The sequence below is a fragment of the Saccoglossus kowalevskii genome, chromosome 12, assembly GCF_978046115.1.
Source record: "Saccoglossus kowalevskii chromosome 12, keSacKowa6.1, whole genome shotgun sequence".
Lineage (NCBI taxonomy): Eukaryota > Metazoa > Hemichordata > Enteropneusta > Harrimaniidae > Saccoglossus > Saccoglossus kowalevskii.
The window spans coordinates 7,684,882-7,705,853 of record NC_140652.1 but is presented as its reverse complement, the minus strand read 5'-3'; the positions used below and the strand labels follow the sequence as shown (position 1 = coordinate 7,705,853).

At 34.8% G+C, this 20,972-nt stretch overlaps 1 protein-coding gene across 1 annotated transcript; it reads left to right on the top strand.

Annotated features, from left to right (window-relative positions):
- Positions 1-1,103: 1,103 nt before the first annotated feature.
- LOC100369314 (solute carrier family 28 member 3-like) lies at positions 1,104-19,415 on the top strand. Its single transcript, XM_078008321.2, has 12 exons — positions 1,104-1,166; positions 8,716-8,760; positions 8,905-9,039; positions 10,461-10,744; positions 11,687-11,828; positions 12,785-12,976; positions 13,350-13,511; positions 14,229-14,491; positions 17,111-17,279; positions 18,627-18,803; positions 18,953-19,133; positions 19,390-19,415. The coding sequence occupies exons 1-12, from the start codon at positions 1,104-1,106 to the stop codon at positions 19,413-19,415; spliced, it is 1,839 nt and encodes a 612-aa protein (XP_077864447.1).
- Positions 19,416-20,972: the final 1,557 nt, after the last annotated feature.

Here is a 20,972-nt window from a genome sequence, read left to right as displayed (position 1 = left end):
TTACTTGTCTTCTTTAACTTTCCCAAATTTGTATTTTCCTTTTGTATTATTAATTCTCTGTCTATAGACCGGATGCCTTGAAATACCAAGAAATCATATAAATTGAAAAATAAGCAAATTGTGAGATGTGAATATTCAATAAGACATTATTTATCCATCACTGAACAGGCAAAACATCAATGTCGATTAAATGTGTAATAAATTGATGCTGTTATAACATATTTGAACAAATACATTGTTAACGCACACAACTGAAGAAGTAAACAAATATCACAATTCTATTTTGCTAGATTGAATATAATGGTCATAAGAAAAATTGACTTTTCCCAAAAAGTATATTTTTGTAGTTGACATTTATTATATGGTACAATTTTTTGAAAAAGCAAAGAAAAAACAGTATTTATAAAAGTTTTCAAAGTCTGCCACACTATTATTGACCAACATGTTTGTATGCATGGCTTTTGTGGGTTCAACAAACTTTTCAAAGTATTCGGATCTGCTCCGCTTCATGATAATACAGTCTGTGGAACAAATTTCATTTTTGTATACTTTTTTGGAAAAACAAGCTTTTTTGTCCGAGGGACTGCCTGTTAGGCTTGTGAACACAGGCAGAATTGCCTCTAAAAAGATACGCATATTAAAAACCAAATTGCTACAATCTTGATTGTCTATGGCTATGGCTTCCGCTTCTTAAGGGACTTCAAACCCTTTGAGTCACACATGCCCTATTATCTAAAGATCTAGAAGTATTGATTTGTTCTTTTTCTTTTTATAAAAGCCACTGACAAAACTATTAAATAAATGTGGTACACCGAGTTTAAATTGTAAATAATTTATATGACCACGTAAGTCAGTTATTTATAATATAATATAGAGACCTAATGAAACCCGAACAAATTAAAATGAAACAGAATTACCTTCTGAATAGTTTTATACTACAGATACACTGATGAAAAGTGTTACCATTTAAATGGTTAATCATTAACAAACTAATTGGACGCCACGAGGTACGCCATCATTTTATCACTCATCACTCATAGCTCATCTCCACACATACGACCGATACGAGTTGCAAGCAAGAAGCGTTGGATACAACTCTAAGGATGTCTGAAAACAGTGAGACTTGGCAAAATGATCACAATGTGTACTCTAATGAAGCATTCAAGGTATGTACTCTTTATTGGAAATAAACATGCGTGGCTAATAAGCCTTGTGATTGGGCAAATACTAACTGTCCCCCGTACTGTGCCCTGGACCGTAGGGATTAGAAGACATTAGTTAATGCACGCGTGTACTTAATCCTAAAACATCCCAAATTCAACAAACAGCAACAAATTACAAATAAATGTATTTTTGAAATCTGTTCAAATTCACTAGCACGACAAGGTCATGTGAATAATTAATGCTTTTAATCAAAAGCCATCACATCCACACCTCATTAATAAGTATCAGTCTAAAAAAGTTTCATCACACCCGATGATATATTTGTCTCCGATCTTCTATATAAAAGTGGCATGATATATCATTTGATAGTTATTTTACGTAATTGGCCAACATTCGGAACCATATTTGAACCCAGTGAACTATTCAACTCGACTTTTTTGGTTTTTTATCTCCTACCTAACTATTATATCTCATTTTGAACTGAAAAAATTTTGCCGGAGTTGACATTTTGATCGACCAGGCGTAGCAAAAACGGCCTGATATTTGCAATGTGTTAACATAAGTATGCTGTTTTTCTGCGACATTTGAAGCGCTGACAGTACAGGCATCATGTTAGACAACACAACTATTCAATTAATGCAATTATCTGTAAATATTTACGTGTGGTTACATGTTTGTGTTTTTTTAATATACGTTCTGTAGTTATTTCATTATATTTAAAATGTTTGCGAAATCTAGTTTGCCCGAGAACGACAAAAGTTGTTCAGAAAACGAAGTTGTTAATGAAAAACAAAAACAGTATTCGATTTTGCTAGACTAACTTTGAGGAACTGGTATTTTATGAAGGGGTCAATGATCTGAGTGACCGGAGCTTCAACCGCTTGACGGTAACGCAACCTTACGCAATCTGAAGGTACACTGATAACAAGTGTTACCAAATGAATGACACTGGTTAATCATCAACAAAATATTAATACTTATTAATTAATTAATAAGATTTCCGGACAGAAACATTTGAATACAACTTCAAGAATACCCGAATATACAGTGAGCCCAGACATCACTCACTCACTAGTACAACTTTTCTGGCAACTATAGAAATTTCATTTGTGTCGTGTTTTATATATGACGTAATCCTGTTATTGCCATATATTCTAACACGAGTTGACTCAAGAATAAACGTTCGGCCGACTCCCGCTCTTTGCCGTATAAATAGAGTAGTCGACATTTCGAATAAAATCTGTCTTGTAAATAGGTACGTCTTGTTACGTGGTTGGAGGTTTTTTGATTGGGTATAACGAGGGTTTTTATAGTTATTCACCGTATTAAGGATGTTAGCTAAATCTACCTTGACGCAAAAACAAATATGTAGATTATTACATTTTTTTAAGTGGAACATAACAATATCTGACTTCGTTCGATTAACCCAATTAAACGGTCAACGATTCAAGTGTCCTGAGTTTCCCCCTTGATGGTACTCTGATGACAAGTGTTAACAATTAAATATCACTGGCTAATCATTTACAAACTATTTGGAAACGTTATTCTTACATCACCTAGTTTGTTAGTGCATATCTACACATGTGACCAATGTAATTTGAATACAGGGTCCATTGAATACAACATCGAGGATGCCGCAATGAGACCAGGCTAGACAATTATCATTTCTACTAATGTGCATAGCTTATCGGTATTTTGACAGGGCGATTACAGTTCTTACCCAATATAGCCCTGTGTTGTCCGGCAAAACAAATACCACACACATAAGAAATTTAATAATTAACGCTTTTAATAAAAGTGAGCACATTTACACCACAATGAATGTATATCATTCACATAAATTTCATCATGCTCCATCCAGTTTATTCGAGATTCTTTGTTTTACCGAATTCTTTTAGTTATTATCTTCATATTTAGAATATTCGCAACATCTAGCATGACGGCAAAAATAATTCAGATTATCATTTTATTAAGAGAAACAATAATCAATAACATGGTTCTAGCAGAAAAAGCTTTAAACAAAATTTTTGTTCTTAAACAATATCAATGCCTAATAAATGAACTAAAACCTAACTCAGATGGAAATAAATAGCAGCTCATTTTCACTTTAATATTAAACAATTTCTAATAACGAAAAAAACAACAATAATTTGACTTTGGTATTACACTGAAGACTATTGATAATTTTTTATCTAATTTGTATTGGAAATCCATACTCAATAAGACATATTACAAACAACATTTTATCTGGGTCCAGTCGATGCACGGCCATTCAGTTATCGCAATTGTTAACAATAATGTTAACTTTTGAAAATTGTTTTGATAAACATTGTGGCACTATAAAAATGGTGGGATTAACTTAATGGTTCACACGCTATGCGTTATGAATGATTTTAATTTTGATCGACTCTATACAAATCACTTATAACTTGTCATGTATTGCGATAAGATACCAATTACGATTGGTGTGTATACTCAGTAAGGTATACTTACTCATTCCGAACACCTGGTACTGAAACTGAGACATGAGTTGATCATGGTGGTCAGTTATCTACTCTGGTAACGACGAACGCTAACTCCTGTAGTTACATTCCTTTTCAACTATTTGAAAAAAAACAAAAACAGGATACATCGATGTTTCCTCACTCAGTTTGTTAGCACACATCAGCACTTAAGACCAGTAATATTTACAGATAGAAAAAAATAAATACAACTTTAAGGATGTCTGAGGCCAGCCCAGAAGATTATTATTTTTACTTCTATGAAGCATTCGATAAAATAATATGCATTGCTTTTCGGCCTTGTGCCTGAGAGAATATATTTTGACCCCAATACTTTATCCTAAATGTGAAGTCCGTTTTTAAGATGTAAGCTCTCAGAGGGTTTCGGTGACATGAATTAAGCCACATGTGTAGTTACCCGTAATGTTGGCCAACGTTTTGTACCATATTTGAACTCACTGTACTCGAACGTACAGCGAAAGTAGTAGAATATTTCCAAAATCCCGCAACACTCTGTTCATCCTGACTGAATTAAGGGTTTGAATAATAATATTGTATAACGGGATTAATAGCTTAAAAAGTCTTTAATACGACATTTCTGGCAAAAACATACATTTCACCTGTGCCAGAATGAAAACAAAATTTACCCCTACAAAAGTACCCCTCTCTGAAATTGGCATTTTGATTTAAGACGCGTGCCTGTCGACCAGGCTTAGCAAAAACAGGCCGATGTTTGAAGTGTGTTATCATAAAGCACTTGTTACACTGACCACATCATATTTTGCGGATTCTCCAATTTTCAATGGGCTATATATCATTTTCTTACTGATTTTATCATGTTCTTGTTAAAACTAGTTCAGAAAACGATATTGTTTATGAAAACCGGAAACAGTGTTCGATTCTGCTAGAATAACCTCAAGAGACTGCACCTTTATGGTGGGGTCAATGATTTAACTGACCGGAGTTTCACCCGCTTTATGGTAACGCAATCTTACCTAGTATGTAGATACATTGATGATAAGTGTTAACAAATACATGTCATTGGCTAATAATTTACAAAATATTTGGACACAACAAGATACGTCATTGTTTCATCACTCTAGTGTGTTACCTACACCTAGGACCAGTATGATTTGGATACAAACAAATTTGAAAACATTTTCGAGGATACCTGAATAAAGTGTATATATATTTGTCGACCCGAAAATCTGTATATCGACCGAGGCCTGTGTCAATCATGATATTACTATACCGAATATAACAAACATTTTTTATCGCAAGATCTCTCCTGTCCAAGTTTCAATGACAACGTCCAGAATGTTCTCTATTCATTCAGTAGCTGCTTCCTCGCACTTCCAATGGTTTATGCGTATTTATATTCAAGAATTCTTTCCGAAATTACTGTCACGTTTAATATTTGTATAGGTATCAACTAGCTATGGGCGACCGACATTTCAGAAATCACGATGCAATCTCCCAGGCAGAGTTTTAATTCTATGAATATAACTCTTCCACCACGCGAATTTTTCCTCGTCGTTGATTGGTCGATGAGTCAGAGTAGAACTTCTTTCAAAGACGTCCCACCCGTTGTGTCGTCACAGGAAGCGCTGTCCCAGCACAGACCTATGTCATATGACGCCTTACTAGCCGATTTTGGCTAAACTGGCGCTCCGCCGCCTCTATACACCAGTGTTCATACATGGAACTTGATAATTGATAACTTGATAATACGCAAATAATACGCGTAGTAAAAGTCTTGTGACGTTTCACCACAGATTTGCGACGTTTGGCAGATATACTTTCGGGGTTCTGACTATTTATACATGACGCGCATGCACAAGGGAATCAACTGCAGCTAAATGAAACGCAATATAACCTTTCCGTCTAAATAAACAATTTAATTGATGTACGTTACACAAAGTGTAATAAAATTACATTGATGAAATAATTAGATGCGCTAGACGTCGCTAAAAGACAAATCCTGTAATGAGTACTACGTACACCGTGTGGTTCGATGATTATCTCCTGAAGTATTCACATCGAACTGTCATGAATTTGTTTTCGCGTATCCGTTGACCGACTTAATTAGCTGATTATTAGCTGAATTGCTGTGTTATGTCTGTCATCGTGTAGGCCTATTTGAAGTTTTGGACGGAACTTGGCTCAGTGATTTGGAACTAATTACGAGATAATCGTCGCCATTCTGACAGTTTATATCCATAGTTATTAATGTAGTGAACGATTAATCAAAAGATATGACGTATTCAGTACTTAGTGTGATTGGCTTTATGATTGAAGGTTACGCCCTAGAGTCTTTTTACTGCTTTGTAATTGGTTAGAGTTTTGAAAATGAATAAAGAGAGTTTGAGTTGGTCTTGGCGAATACTCCACGACAGACGCAGTCCGAGAGAGTCCAGGGGCGAGCCTTGAGGCAGTCCAGTCTTGGGCGAGTCTTGGTTCAGCCTTGTGAGAGTCTTGGAGACTTTTCCCCAGGGCGCTGTGTCTTATAGAGTGCTCCAAAAGATCGACTAAGACGAGAGCTGAAACGTATTTCGTTGTGTGTGCCTTATTTGATTGTAAAGTTAAAGTGACTTTCCCGATCCCGTACCTCAAGGGGACGATATAGAGACGAGACGAGATTCCCCCCTGACAAGTGTGGAGAACCCCTGAGAGAGAGAAGATTTCCCCCTGATAGAACATACAAGATACCTTTTTGAGCAGAAAATGTTATAGTTGATTCTCCGATAAAACGCCGACAAAACCCGACTATGAATCATCAATTTTTAGATCTATCATATTGTATGCGCAAGTGCAGAAGCTTACATTGGCGAGGCGTATTATCTGAGTTGTGAGTTCGAGCTCGTTTTTCATATTTATATGATCGTATACGTTCCTGTGATTTTGAATACTTACCTTCAGGTTTTCTTCAGTGTATGGTGAAAATATTTTTTCCGAAAGAAGTTTGTGACTGGACAGGTCGGTCTGACTATTATTATACTAGGCTTTATTTGTGTGCAGAATTAAATTCTGTAGAATTATGTTACACGTTTTTTGTTTGTGATGGTGATTCGAATTATGCATGCGCAACTAGTCATTTCAGTAGCGAATACACTGCATGCTATATCAAGCTGTCGTAACCTAATCAAGCTAACCTAATCAAACTGGTGTTTTATGTGTGACGTTTGGCGGGGGTCAACGATCTAAGTGTCCTGAGTTTCCCCTTGTTGGTAGCGCAATCATTTATGACAAATAAATATCTCTTGTTAATTATTTACAAACTATTTGCGCACAGCACGATACGCCATTACTTCATCACTCGGTCTTGTAACACGCATAGTGGGAACTGGGCTAGAAGATTATAAAGTGTTTACTTGAATAGATAAGCATATCTCATCGGCCTTCTGAATATAGTTTGAGAACTGTTAATATGTACGCAAAACTCACACGGAGATTCGACCCATGAAAGAAATTGAGCAACATGTATTCTCGTCCGGTATACAAAATCAGAATTTTGGTATGTAAACATTGCCAAAAACATGAATAAATCAACTTTTTAAAAATTGGTACAAATTCACCAGCAGGACATGACCATGTCAGTAATTAATACAAACACCGGGCTAAACTAAATGTTACCAACCGTTGTCCTGTTTGATTGTATGACCCAATTACTATTGAATATTTTTTAATGTAAGTTTATATGTTGTATGTTCTCAATTCATTGATAATTAATTTTAATGAATGAATGAGTTGTCATTCATTAATTAGTGTTTTACGACAAAGAGGTATACCTCGGTTTACTATTTAAAAAAACATCTTTGTGTATAGCACCCTCATTAGTCTAGGCTTTGTCTTTATTGAGCATTTGTATTTATTTGAGCATATTCTGATACTAAAAACGAGAATGCGCTACGCCCTCAATGGCCACTTCTGTATTTTTGTGTTCTTTTATTGTTTTAATCTTACGTTGTACGAAAATCTATAGCCATTACCTATGATAAAATAATTCTAATTAACTTGTAAATTTTGTTGTTTTGAATGAACTGTACTTAGTTACGATTGATCACGGCGACATGTGTACCAGTCCACCATGCAAAAAGCACCACTAAGTTGAATTAAAAATTGTACATACACACAGACAGACAAATATTGCAACAAAATACAGGGTTCGAACTCACGAACTGATATATGTTTTGTTAATCCAAGCTGGCTGCACCTTTTGGGGTGATGACGTGGGCGTGTCTATTCACCTTGAATATATATTTTTGACTGCATTTAATGTACCAGACAAGCGGTTAGAGTTTCCTTGCCGCGTTCCACCTTGACAACCATTGGTGTTGATTTATTACCCATCTGTCATTAAATAGATTGATAGCGTTGCACATTAGTCGTACTTTGTGTAGGAGCACATTGTAAACTGTTGCCGTTTGTATATCTTTATTAATTGATATGTTAGTTTTTGATGACTGAATAAATACGTTTCGCCATTACAATCTTCAGAGTTCAAATCACCATTCCAATCACAGTAAAGTAAACGGGCTAATCTAATAGTATAATGATCTGTACTATTGAAAACAAATTTTCTTCTGATGTGTATGGCGTCCCTATGATTGCGAGCTATGTCTTCATTGAACATTTGCTTTTTATTCTAATTTTCTGGTAGAGGAAGATGTGTATTTTAGCGGATTAGAATCTTCAATGGCTGCTGCTGTATTTCCGTATTCTTTTGATTTTTGGAACCTGCAGGACATTTCTGCAGCCTTCTTACAATGTTTCATGATAGAATAATTCTGTTGAATAGTTAATTTTGTTGCGCATTTCTAATTTGTATAGTTATTCATCATTCTTTCATTTTGGTTGGATACGAAAAATGATAAATGTATTTGTAGTAATCCCGTTGTTTAACAGTACGCAAAGTAAGCACAAAGTAATACAGATTTAATGCAGTTGGTAACGTATACGTAATTGCCTATGTGGATTGTTTAATTGCAGCCACACAGAGATAATGCCAGATGTTAATGCTCACTTTTAATATATAAATATTTATTTTCAGGTTGGCGAAAATGGTATTGAGTTAGAACCAATTAACCCTCAACAGGTATTAACATAATGATTGTATATTATATAATTCGATGTTTGTTTGTTTGTTTGTTTGTTTGACGTTGACTTTATTCGTATTACTACTATTGGGTATCCATATATTGATACGTGGTATATTTGTAAAAGACAGTATATTTTTTAGGTGGATGGATCTATGTTGCAACATCAAACTCAAACTAACGTGGCAGTTACTGAAGATATCGGTATCACAGAAACACCAAATTATGATTCATCAAATGACGAGATGGAGATTTATGAAGGCACGGGATGCTCAAGGGTAAGTTCCAATAGCATTAAAATTAAACGTAAATATGAAAACGAAGTATAATAATAAACTTGAGCGTACTCATAAAGTGCAAACATTGGCAAAATCTGCAGCAAAAGTAGTTATCCTTATTATTGCACTATTGTCTCAAGTTTACCTAAAGGAATTGGATCATGCATTTTCATCTATGAAAGGTATTTTATCCACTTTTTACATTCTGAGTGGCTACACTCAATGCAGTGAGGGGGCAGGCCAAACGTATCTGAGATGTGTCTCGATGACAGAACAGATTGGCATCATGAGGCTGTATGTCATTCCTCGTTCAAAATTGGGTGCAGCTTGGACAAAGACTTTAGAATAAGCTATGCTTCAACTATATTTGTAGGCAGCCGCGTTATTCCTCCATAGAAACCAGTCAAAGCTTTCCGATCTGTTTGGCATCCATTAAGCAATGCCCCCTGTGTGTTATCTTCATTTGTACACACACACAAGCTTGATATTCACTCGCTTGGGGACATTCTCAAATTCTCAATTCCCAAAAACCGAGTTCTTATTTAGCTTTACATGTGCTTCTTGAACCAGTGATTGCCCTTTTCTGACGCTTGGTTCTGATGTAAGACTCCGTCCCATACAATGTAACTGTATAAGCCAAGGATATGTAGAGCTGGAGATTGTGGAAATAGGGGACATGCCATTCATTACCACAGAGATTGATGTCACAATTGTCTCAACCCAGTCTCTATTAAGTTTTTTTGTGCCTATGTGACAAACAGCTAGAGGCTTGGCAAGCACTGTCTTAATCTAATTTGCCATACATTGAAGTGTATTTTTTGAGGTCATTGCAAATAAAGCATAATATTATTAGCCTGGCATCAGTATCTTGACTTCTGTTTTACCTATACCAGAACCTGCCTTGTAGTCACATGTTTCTATTTATAGAAATAACGTCATAAAAACAAAGTAATTAACTGCGTATAGGACATGTTGGTGTGTACCCTACAAATTACACCAAAAATACCTAGTATCCTACATATTTCACAACAGATCAATGTGCAATGTTCGTCTCTAAACAACAAAGGTTTATATATAATGACTAAATAAGTTAAATTATGCATATCTATTTTCAATGCAGTCAGTGTTCTTAGATAATTGGGGATATTTCCTTTTTATGTTTGAAGACTCGGAAAATGAAAACTGGGCTATTTACTGAATACTTTTGCGACATCATGAAGCTTTCTCGTGTTATTGTTAGATTTTCAACATGAGATTTCAATTCTTTGTAAATGAAATACTAAATTAAACCACGACACCAAAGCATAGCAGAAAAAATGAAAATCCTTCAATTCAAACAAATCGTACCAGTGAAATTGTTTTCAATTATGACCAAATCGTAATATTTGTCACTTAATCATATGTTTTTATTTTTTTACCAGAAAGTTGGAGATGGTGTTCTATCAGCTCGCCGATGGTGTTCCGAAAACCAGGACCGAATTAAAACAACAATCGCCGCCATTTGCGTCTTGGCATTTTGCGCCTATTTTATCTATGCCTGCTGGTACGACTTCAACAATGTCACCGAAATGTTGGTCTTCACTATATTGACGTTGTGTTTTTTGTTTTACGCCCTCATACGAGATAGATGTGGAGATCAAATTGACAAAGCCTGCATCGTACCATGTTGTGGTGTTCTTAAGAAATACTGGTGGATATATAAATGGTAAGCTGACATGTTCTCACCAACAAATAAAACTAAACGACACTCAAAGGGGACGTACACCTGTGGTAGTAATAACTACGAACCATGTGACTTTTAAAGTGAATCAATTCATCCCATGGATTTATATTTGGCAAATATACATTGACACATTGATTTGTAAATTAACTCTTGTGAAGTGTACGTAATAATGTTTGTATGTAAATAAGTATTATATATATATATAAATGTGTATAACTCAGAAAGAAAATATGTACACTATTCACAAGACCTTGCTACATTTTAGGGTCATAGGTTCTTTCAGTTGTGTACTACTTGGTAAAACAGCCAAAGCGTTGGTAAGTTATTGCCATGTGTCTGCTAAAACCTTCGCACAGTTACAAAAGGTTAAGTCAACAGTATGTGTTTGTGATTTTCGCTACGGGGGGGGGGGGCGCTAGAAACCTTAAACTTGTAACATATATTACTTATTTATCCAACTGCGCATGTAGTGGCAAGTCTCGATGGTAAAAAAGTCAACAGTACTATACAATATAGCTGCATAGAAAAGTAATTGCCACCCAAATTTTCACTGCGATTGACAAGACATTGCACATTTTTAAAACAAAAAGCAACTTGAATGTGTAGGTTTATGAATGTTCGTTATATGACTACAGGAGCAAAATAGCTAAGACCTTCAACTTGGCACACATGTTCTCCATGAGGCTCACATATCCTGTAAATGTTCAAAACAAAGGTCAATTTCATAGCACATGTTTGTATGAACTATAAGGGAGTAATAACTAAGAACTTCAAACTTGGCAGAATAGCGACCCTCTTTAAAATTAAATTAAGCTTAAGGTAACTCTATATGCGCAAAACGCTTATACTATGGCTCTGAGTGTAAATATAATTAACTGCAGTTTAGTTTATTTGTTTCAACCAAATATGACTTTGTTTTATTAGGCCTCTTTATATAATATTGGTCGTTGGACTGGTAGTGTTCATAATACTTGAAGCAAAGGATTACCCGCCACAGTTGATGTCAGCTTTAGGGGCATGTGTCTTTGTTTCATTCGGATTTGTCTTTTCAAAGTACCCGGGTGCGGTAAGTGTGTAGCATTAAATCAATATCTGTAGATAACACCTCACTGATCAATAGACCAACCATATTGTATGTCACAAGTAGACATTTGTAGACATTAAGTTAGTTAGCTACCATAGAATTGATCACAATAAATCATTCAAAATTTTGTGTGTACTGATTCACATACATGCATAAGTTGCACAGAAAAAGAAGGATGTGTTTTCAAAAGCAATACATGCAAAAAATCCATAAATCGGCTATTGGGAAATATTTTCCACAGCAATTCATGTCACATTATTCCATCGATAACCCATACTAATAATCGAAGTTCTTCCATTTTTCGAGACAGTCATAAATAACCCTCATGACACTACATATGTTTCAGCATAGGTCAATGGAAAAAAATGAGATATGAGATTTTCTGATATATGAGATTTTCATAAGTACCAATTGTAAACTATTCAAAACACACCTTTTTGATAAATTTTCCAGATCGCTTTGTGAAAAAAAAGTGTTCGGTGATCATATATCTTTATTTCAGAATATGGAACATTAAAGTAACCCAACCTCTCTTGCTGGGTACGTTTTGATTATAATGATGCCGAACTACCTTAAATTTCCGTTTATTTGAAGCAGGATGGTGGAATCATTACATTTAAATCAATAATAACAGATTATGCATCGCATATTACAAATACAAATATATTGATATAAGTGGTACGTGTAGTAGTTTACAATTTCTGCATTTACAAGTTAAAATATATTGCAGGTCAGTTCACTATTGTATCAGGTATGCATGTGATAATTACGTTAGGGAGCGTAAAAGGTCAAGTGTTGTTGTTGGGGACTTATTTATTACTCTTTGGATCAATGTGTATATTTGTATACATATTCCATATTCCATATTATACACTATGGCGTACCTTAATCTCAACAACAACATTCATAACAGATTCATATTATGTCTTTTTTCATAGGTAAGGTGGCGCCCCGTATTATGGGGGCTGGGACTTCAGTTCATTTTTGCCGTTTTTATTCTGCGTACTAAAGTTGGATTCGAACTATTTAAATGGCTTGGTGACTTTGTACAGAAGTTCCTATCATTCTCGGATTATGGAGCTGCGTTTGTATTTGGAGAGAACTTCCAAGAGCATTACTTCGCATTTGCGGTGAGAAACAATAAGCAATAAGACTCATCTAATATTATGTTTGTACCATATTATTCGACTTTAAGTGTATTTAATATGTATTTTATGCGACTCGCATCAACGCTTGTGTTGTCAAAAGGAAGGAAGTAAAAATCAATTTTAATTTTTAGTTAAATTATTAACGCCCGTATATTTAATTTTAAATTACGACATTTTACATATTTTGTTGAACTTTTAATTATAGTTAAGCAGTGTATATAACAAATGTAACTGTTTCAGTAGTGTAGTATTACTCAGCACCTGGCAACGTATTTTATTGCCTAATCAGAATATAATTGGTAATATATTATTTAATTCACTACGTCAAATGTAATGACATTTCATTTTGTTCCAGGTAATGCCAGTCGTCATATATTTTGCATGTTTTATAGCAATATGTTATTACCTCGGTATCATGCAGTGGGTAATCATAAAAGTAGCCTGGCTGTTTGAGGTTACCATGGATACATCGCCATGCGAATCGTTAAATGCAGCTGGAAACATTTTTGTTGGGCAGGTATGTAGGTAATGTGGTCCATTATGTTACCAAAAAAATGCAAGGTAATTTACCAAAAAATTATGATTAGTTGCTGAATGTTGATTATACTAAATTAATCTTGTCATATTAATTGGATTTCAAAGGCCAACCCGAGTTTTGATTTGCACTAGTTCAGTGTTCAGTGTCTAAACATAAAACGACTTGTGTTATCGAGTAGTTAGGTGGTATTGTGTCATTCCAGTGCAATGATGAGATTCACTCGAATGCTGAAACAAGGAATCACACCCGAACCTTAACTATTTTGTTTCAATGAATTGTAAAGGTTCAATATGCTGCATAGATTCTTATAATACCATTTATCCACTACATCCATACATACACACAGTTTGATGTTAGAGCAAATTGAAATATTCAGATCATTAATTCACGACAAACTATCGAATATCATGTTGTTGAAATAGTGTAATGACTTACTCGCGACCATTTATATATAGAAGCTAATCTGGATTGGATTAGAAATGTCCCGAATTATATGCACATGTGTTGCTGGAGGTGAATGACTAAGTGACTAAATCTTTGCGAGAAGCAACAATCAAACGTTGTTTGAAAACATCCATGTTCTGTTATTTACTAAATTGAGATTGCGTTATCCTATCAAATATAAATGGTAGGTGTAAAACCTCTAGATCTAATAAATTAAAATGTACGTTATTATTTTTTATGAACTTCATTTAGTCTGAAGCTCCTCTTATCATCAAGCCATTTATAAAAGATATGACAAAATCAGAACTGCACGCCGTTATGGTAGGAGGCTTTGCCACTGTAGCAGGTAGCACTCTCGGTGCATACATCGCCTTCGGAATCAGTGCTTCCCATCTCATATCAGCGTCAGTTATATCCGCACCGGCAGCCCTTGGTATATCTAAGTTGTTCTACCCTGAGACACGATTTGGCAAAACAATGGACACAGAGATTGTTGTCAATAACATAGGAAAGACGTAAGTTCTAATTTTTGTGTTCACCGGAAAGAGACATGCTATTTGTCTAATCATTTTGAACGATGTGTATTGGGACTAGAGAGGTTGTAATTCCACGGCCAAAGTTGTGTTTATTTGTCATACTGTAGTCTAGAAAATTACTATGCAATATTATTAATATTTATATTAACATTTGTAGTAGGAGTCAACACTAAACAGCATTATGTCTGAGAATATTGTTGGTTGACTGTCCAGAAAAAAAAATTGGGTAAACATTTGTTGCATAGAGGGGGTAGAGTGTTCTGGAATATGATGGACAAATAGTTGCTTGGTAGCCAGTTCAGGCATAATGTGTTCATTACTGAGGGTGAAACTGAGTATACAGTTCAGGAATAAAGTTGATTCAAAGTAGTGTGGGTAGACAGACAAAGTTTAGGCATAGTATTGGTAGACATGTAACGTAGAGAGTTGATGCTTGCAAAGAAAGTTTGTTGAATGTTCACGACTGGCCAGGAAGTATGGAGTTTAAAATTAAGGAGGGTAGATATATGTGGGAGCACTTTCAATGAATTGAGTTGGTAAACTGTCAAAGAATAAAATGGATAGATTTACCTAGGAAAAGGTTGTGAGACACGTCATGAACATAGTTGATATACAGTTACTAACCTATGGTAAGCAATTCAAGAATAAGGTAGCTAAATAATCCTGCTACGGCTCCAGTAATGAATTAGTCAATAAGGCAAATAAACAGATGTACAATCGAGTGGGACGACAGAATTAAAAAACGAAAATAAACAGGAAGAAAGGCTAGACGGAGAGGAAATAATACAAGAGTAAATAAATAACATCGATAGATAGTCCAGGAATAGTATGGAGGTAGTAACAGTTCATGGGTAATTTGGTCATCCAGGTGTGTAAACAATTTAAAAATGACGTGGATACACATTTCAGGAAGATGAGCATATTGCCGGGTAATATAGTATATGTGTCGTCTTATAACATGTTACATACATCGTGTGGGAATAATGTGGTCAAGTTCAAAAATAGGGTGAGTACATTTTTCAAGACGGTAGTAGATAGTCAGTTGAAGAAATTGTATGCTTAGAAATAACTGTAAACTGTACTGGAATAGGATCGTTAACATAACATGAATAAGATGGTTAGAAAGTATGGACAAGAGGCCGATACACATTCCAGGTATTAGATGTTTAGGTAGTTCGATAATAGACCGGATAGACATTTCAGCAATGTGGGATGGCGGGTAGACAGTTAAAAAATGAGTTTGGTACTTGTTCAGTGATGGGATATGTAGAAAGTCGATGAATATGATGATATTTCATGAATAAAGTGGGTAGACAGTTCATGAATTGAGTGAGTATAGAGTTCAGCTATAGTGTGGCTAAACAACTCAGAAAATTAAGGATTGAAAAAATGGGAAAATATTGGAAGGTGGTTCAGAAATGGGTTGAGTGGGCAGAGAGTAGTGGTGGGTTGAAAATTTACTAATAGGGTGGACTGGTACAGAAATAGGCTGGGTAAAATGTTCAAAAATAATATTGGGCAGAAATTCCAGATAGAGGGTGGGCTGACTGTTCAGGGATATTGTAGGAAAACAGTTCTGGGAAAATGTGGGTATACTGTCCAATGTATATAATTGGGTAAACTGGGTAAATAGAGCAGTGCGGTGATTGTTCAGAAATAGAACGGAAAGATAGTTCAGGAATAAGGGTGGGCACACTGGTCAAATATAACTTCTAATAAAGCAGTTCAGGAATAAAGCAGTTACTACAGTTAAGAAATGCAAAATTAGTCATTTGATTTGGCAAAAGTCCGTCATGTGACCAATTATCATAAAATGTGGTTCGTGTATCTATTAAAATATCTTACCTAATTTTTGTTCTGGATTGTAATCAATTTGAAATTTAGAACCCGGACTTGGTATATCAGTAACAAAGTCAATAATAACAATAGAAGCACACCCATTTTGTGTATATTATCCATGTCTAGAAATAAGCATGGTAATGAACCAATAATTAGTCGATAAATTAAGCAATTAAACAATAGACGGATGTCAGTGTATGCTTTTGCAAATGACAATACACTACTAGCAGAAGCAAACACAGCGCAGTGAAATAATATTAACTAGAGCCACTTTGAGAGTATAAATCTCTGCTTTAGATGCACATTACACATCCTCACTAATTCACCAGCCCTTTTGTATATGGTATACATAATATCATCACATAAGCTTTTAATTTCTGTTGAAAAGGGATACTAAACTGAGAACAATCTATACTTGTTTGGGTTATAAAACTTAAAAAACAACAACTAGCTTAAAAAAACGTGCAAAAAATATGTGTTAGAAAATAACAGACCTGAGACACAGATAAAAAACATTTGCCAAATATATGGAAAACATAATTACATCATAACAGCTACTTCACAAAAAAAGAAAGATCAAAAACGTCAATTTTATTTTTAATTAACGTAATTGTATTTCCATTTTTTCGAATTTCATACTGCAAGTTTATTTTGCATGAACCTTAGTAGGAATAATAGCTCGTCCTTAAAATCGTCGATGAAATGTTAGCTTATCTCAACTGTTATCTGCAATAAAATAACACAAAGTCTCGTTTACAGAGAAGACAGAAATTTCCTTGAAGCAGCAGCAAGCGGTGCGTGCCAGGCTGTTCCATTAGTCGCTAATATTATAGCTAATCTTATTGCATTCATTGCGTTACTGGCACTATTCAATGCCTTCCTTGATTGGGTAGGAGATATGGTCGGAATAGAAAACCTTAGTTTTGAGGTAAGTTTCAAAGCTTTTGCAGCATTATGTAACATTATTAGATTGTTGAACAGCTAACTAACCAATAACCAAATAATTGACGAATACATTAGGCATTATTATAGCTAGCATTATTTAAGAACAAATCATACTTGTGGACATATCCTTACCAATGTGTTGATTCAAAAATATTCCCGGACTTGGTATATTTGTCACAAAGTTCAATAATGATACGAATTGTGAGTTTGAATTGTGTTTGAAGGTATTTTAGTTTATTTAGTATGGTTATACATGCGAGCTGCAATTTTACCCAGACTCCATATAATACCATACAAATCACTATTTACTGCTGGGTCATCTTAATGTTTAACTGAGATTTTGTTAAAACATATATTTTGCTTCCGAAATTCGGTGATGTCAATATTTAGGAATGATATAATCAAATGTGAATATTGGAAAATTTGAAAACAAAATCAAGAACACTTAAAGTGTCAACACTGCTAATTATTACTATACCACGTTGAAATTTAGTACACTATGCATCAGTTCACATTATGTGGCTAATGAACGCACTGATAAAAAAACATTTCCTAAGCATTTTCCGGCGTGTTGCAATCATAGTCACTTTACATAATTTTCTTCGAACAAAACCACTTGAATTGCAATCACAGTTACCGTGAATCTGTTTGTTTTCATTTTCAGTTTTCTCAATTATACCATTAATTTTTGTTCAGAAGTGGGAAAAACAGTAAAACTTGTATTTTTTTAGCATAAAGTGATTTTACTCCACAAAATGTTTATTAATTTCAAGCTTTTAGACCAAATGTATAACTGCCAGGAAACAAAACCAGAATATTCGGAACATGTTTTCTTTTTGCTGTACTACTGTAAAAATGTACAATAATGATTGTTCAATTTGATGTATATTAGTTTCGAGTGAAAACTACAAAGCTGAGAATTTCTAGCAAAAGACAAAAACATGTCGTTTTAAACAAACAATATGCGTTAGAAACAATTGACTGCAAACCCAGGTCTTGTCATAAAGTTTATTACCTCTTAGTAATAATAACAATAACAGATCTGCATGTTAAATTTGATAAATTGGGTTGCGTTTTCTAAATCGTGATAAATGTCATCTATAACTTACTTATTTATCATAACAAAATACCAATATATATGTGTACGCATTTGGAGGTAGTGCAATTATGCGCAATTACCAATCTGCATAAAAACCTGGAAATATTTCCAACAATACATAACTAAAGACATTTGACAAGGTCGTTGGAGACATAAACTAAAAAACCATCACATTAACTAATAGTTTATGTACATTTACTTAATTCATAGCTCTCATTTTCTTCTTCACAGTCTATTTGCTCTTACCTTTTCGCACCTGTTGCCTTTCTCATTGGTATTGAGCCGGAAGACTGCAGAATAGTTGCTGGACTCATTGGCACTAAATTGTTCATCAATGAATTTGTGGCATATGAGAAACTGGGTGAACTAGTTGATAATAGAATCAATGGTGTTGAGCCGAGCATTTCGGTAAGTTTAAGACACATTGTCACTGATGCATAGAAAACACTCATCGAGTGGTCGTTTCAAAATATTAGAAAAAAACAATTATTTTTTAGATGAAATTAGTTCTGAATACAAATTGTCCTCGTCTTATTCTTTTTCCTATTTTTGTCTAGTATCGGTCAGAAGTCATAACAACATATGTTCTGTGTGGATACGACAATATCAGCAGTATTGGTATCCAGTTAGGGGCTCTTACTCCCATGGCACCTTCTCGCAAAAGTGATTTAGCTTCCGTAGCTGTCAGAGCTCTAGTTGCCGGAGCGCTTACATGTTTCATGACAGCTTGTGTTGCTGGTAAGTATGTCGTCATTAAATCTGGTTTATTAGGTTATGAAATGGATGTTGTTGCGTAAGTTGAAATGTGAGCATGCACAGAAATGTAAGTTTAAACTAATAACAAATAACTTGAAGTACCAGCGGAATTTGATTTTTGTAGTGTTATTCATTCTTTACGTGGATTTCGATTAGCTCGTCTTTTGGACTTCTCATCAATACTGCTACAGCTGAACAAACTGTACCAAACTCTAATAATTCCTTTTTTTTCCTTTAGGTATGCTTTACACAGAATTCGATTAGCTCGTCAGTTCTCATCAATACTGCAGAAGCTGCAGGTGCTGTACCATACTATTATATGGGCAATGGTTTAAATGGTTACAATTATGCTACTACCTGCACTTTGGAAAACTATGCAATGTGTATGATTTTACTTGGTCTACAAATAACACCACCACCAATCTATGCTGTAGATTACCGTACCTCATTGTGCTATTCTTCGGAATTAATTTAAACCACAGTGAATTGAAGTGCTGTTAATCGCTATGTCATGGTGGCAGAGCACACGTCTGTTTTCTTGACGTCTACCAGTTATGTCTGTCTACCTGTGTATTTCCTTTCTCTGTGTCGTCATTTCTTCACCTATTGACTTTTTAATATTATGCCTCTATATTATGCCTCTATATTATGGTGTACGGCCGGTAATAATTTATCAAACAGAATCGTGGCAATTTGCATGTGTAGTTACGGGATATTATCAACCAGTAATTACTAGGATAGTTACATTTTAAAATGAGCTATTTTGACATAAAATAAGTCACTTTTATCTACTTATTTTCTATTAGATTAGTACATTATGTGTTCCTGAATTGATTGTATTGTTATACCATTACATCAGTGTGAGAAACTATTTAAAATGTCATAGTATTAATTGCAGCAAAGACTTGCATACTGTTTTATAACCTAATATACATGCATTTAGTAACATAACAGTGATTTAGTTTTTTCCATATCCGTTTTTTTAATTGATGGATAGGTTATAAATAAAAAAGACGTTGATTTTGCTTACGACTCACTTATATTGTGTTGGACAAGAAGTCTGTATCCAATTTATTTTCACTATTAGACAACTTTCATATTTTTTGATAAAATGGGTGCAAAGATATCCAATGAAAATGAAAAAACACAACGTTACTATAATCGTGGGATAAGCTTTAATGTTACTGTATTCATGGGTCTGGCTTTGACGTTTCTGTGATTGCGAAACTAGCTGTACTGTTACTGTAATCGTTGGACTGGCTTTGCTATTGTAAATTTGGGACTAGATGGAAAGCTACTGTAAGCAATGGATAAACTGTACTGTTACTGTAATTGTGGAATTGGTTTTGCTTAACATTGATCGCGGGACTAGCTGTACTGTTACTGTAATCATGGGTCTGGATTTGCTGTTACTGTAATCGCGGAACTAGATGTACTGTCACTGCAATCGTGGAATTGGCTTTACTGTAACTTTAATCACTAGACTAGCTTTAATGGTACTGTAATAATGGGTCTGGCTTTGCTGTTACTGTAATCGCTGGACTAACTGTAATATTACTGTAATCGTGGAATAGGCTTTGGTGTAACTTAAATCGCAGGACTAGCTGTAATGTTACTGTAATCATGGGTCTGAATTTGCTGTTACTGTAATCGCGGAACTAGCTGTACTGTTACTGTAATCGTGGGACTGGCTTTGCTGTAACTTTAATCTCAGAATTAGCTGTAATGTTACTGTAATCATGGGTCTTGATTTGCTGTTACTGTAATCGAGAAACTAGCTGTACAATTATTGTAATCGTAGGACTGACTTTACTGTAGCTG

Excerpts from the sequence above, each read along its gene's own strand:
- LOC100369314 (XM_078008321.2), top strand. The coding sequence starts at position 1,104 with ATGTCTGAAAACAGTGAGACTTGGCAAAATGATCACAATGTGTACTCT. Across the intron at positions 18,804-18,952 it reads GTGTTGAGCCGAGCATTTCG|TATCGGTCAGAAGTCATAAC; the intron begins GTAAGTTTAAGA and ends ATTTTTGTCTAG. Across the intron at positions 19,134-19,389 it reads CATGACAGCTTGTGTTGCTG|GTATGCTTTACACAGAATTC; the intron begins GTAAGTATGTCG and ends TTTTTCCTTTAG.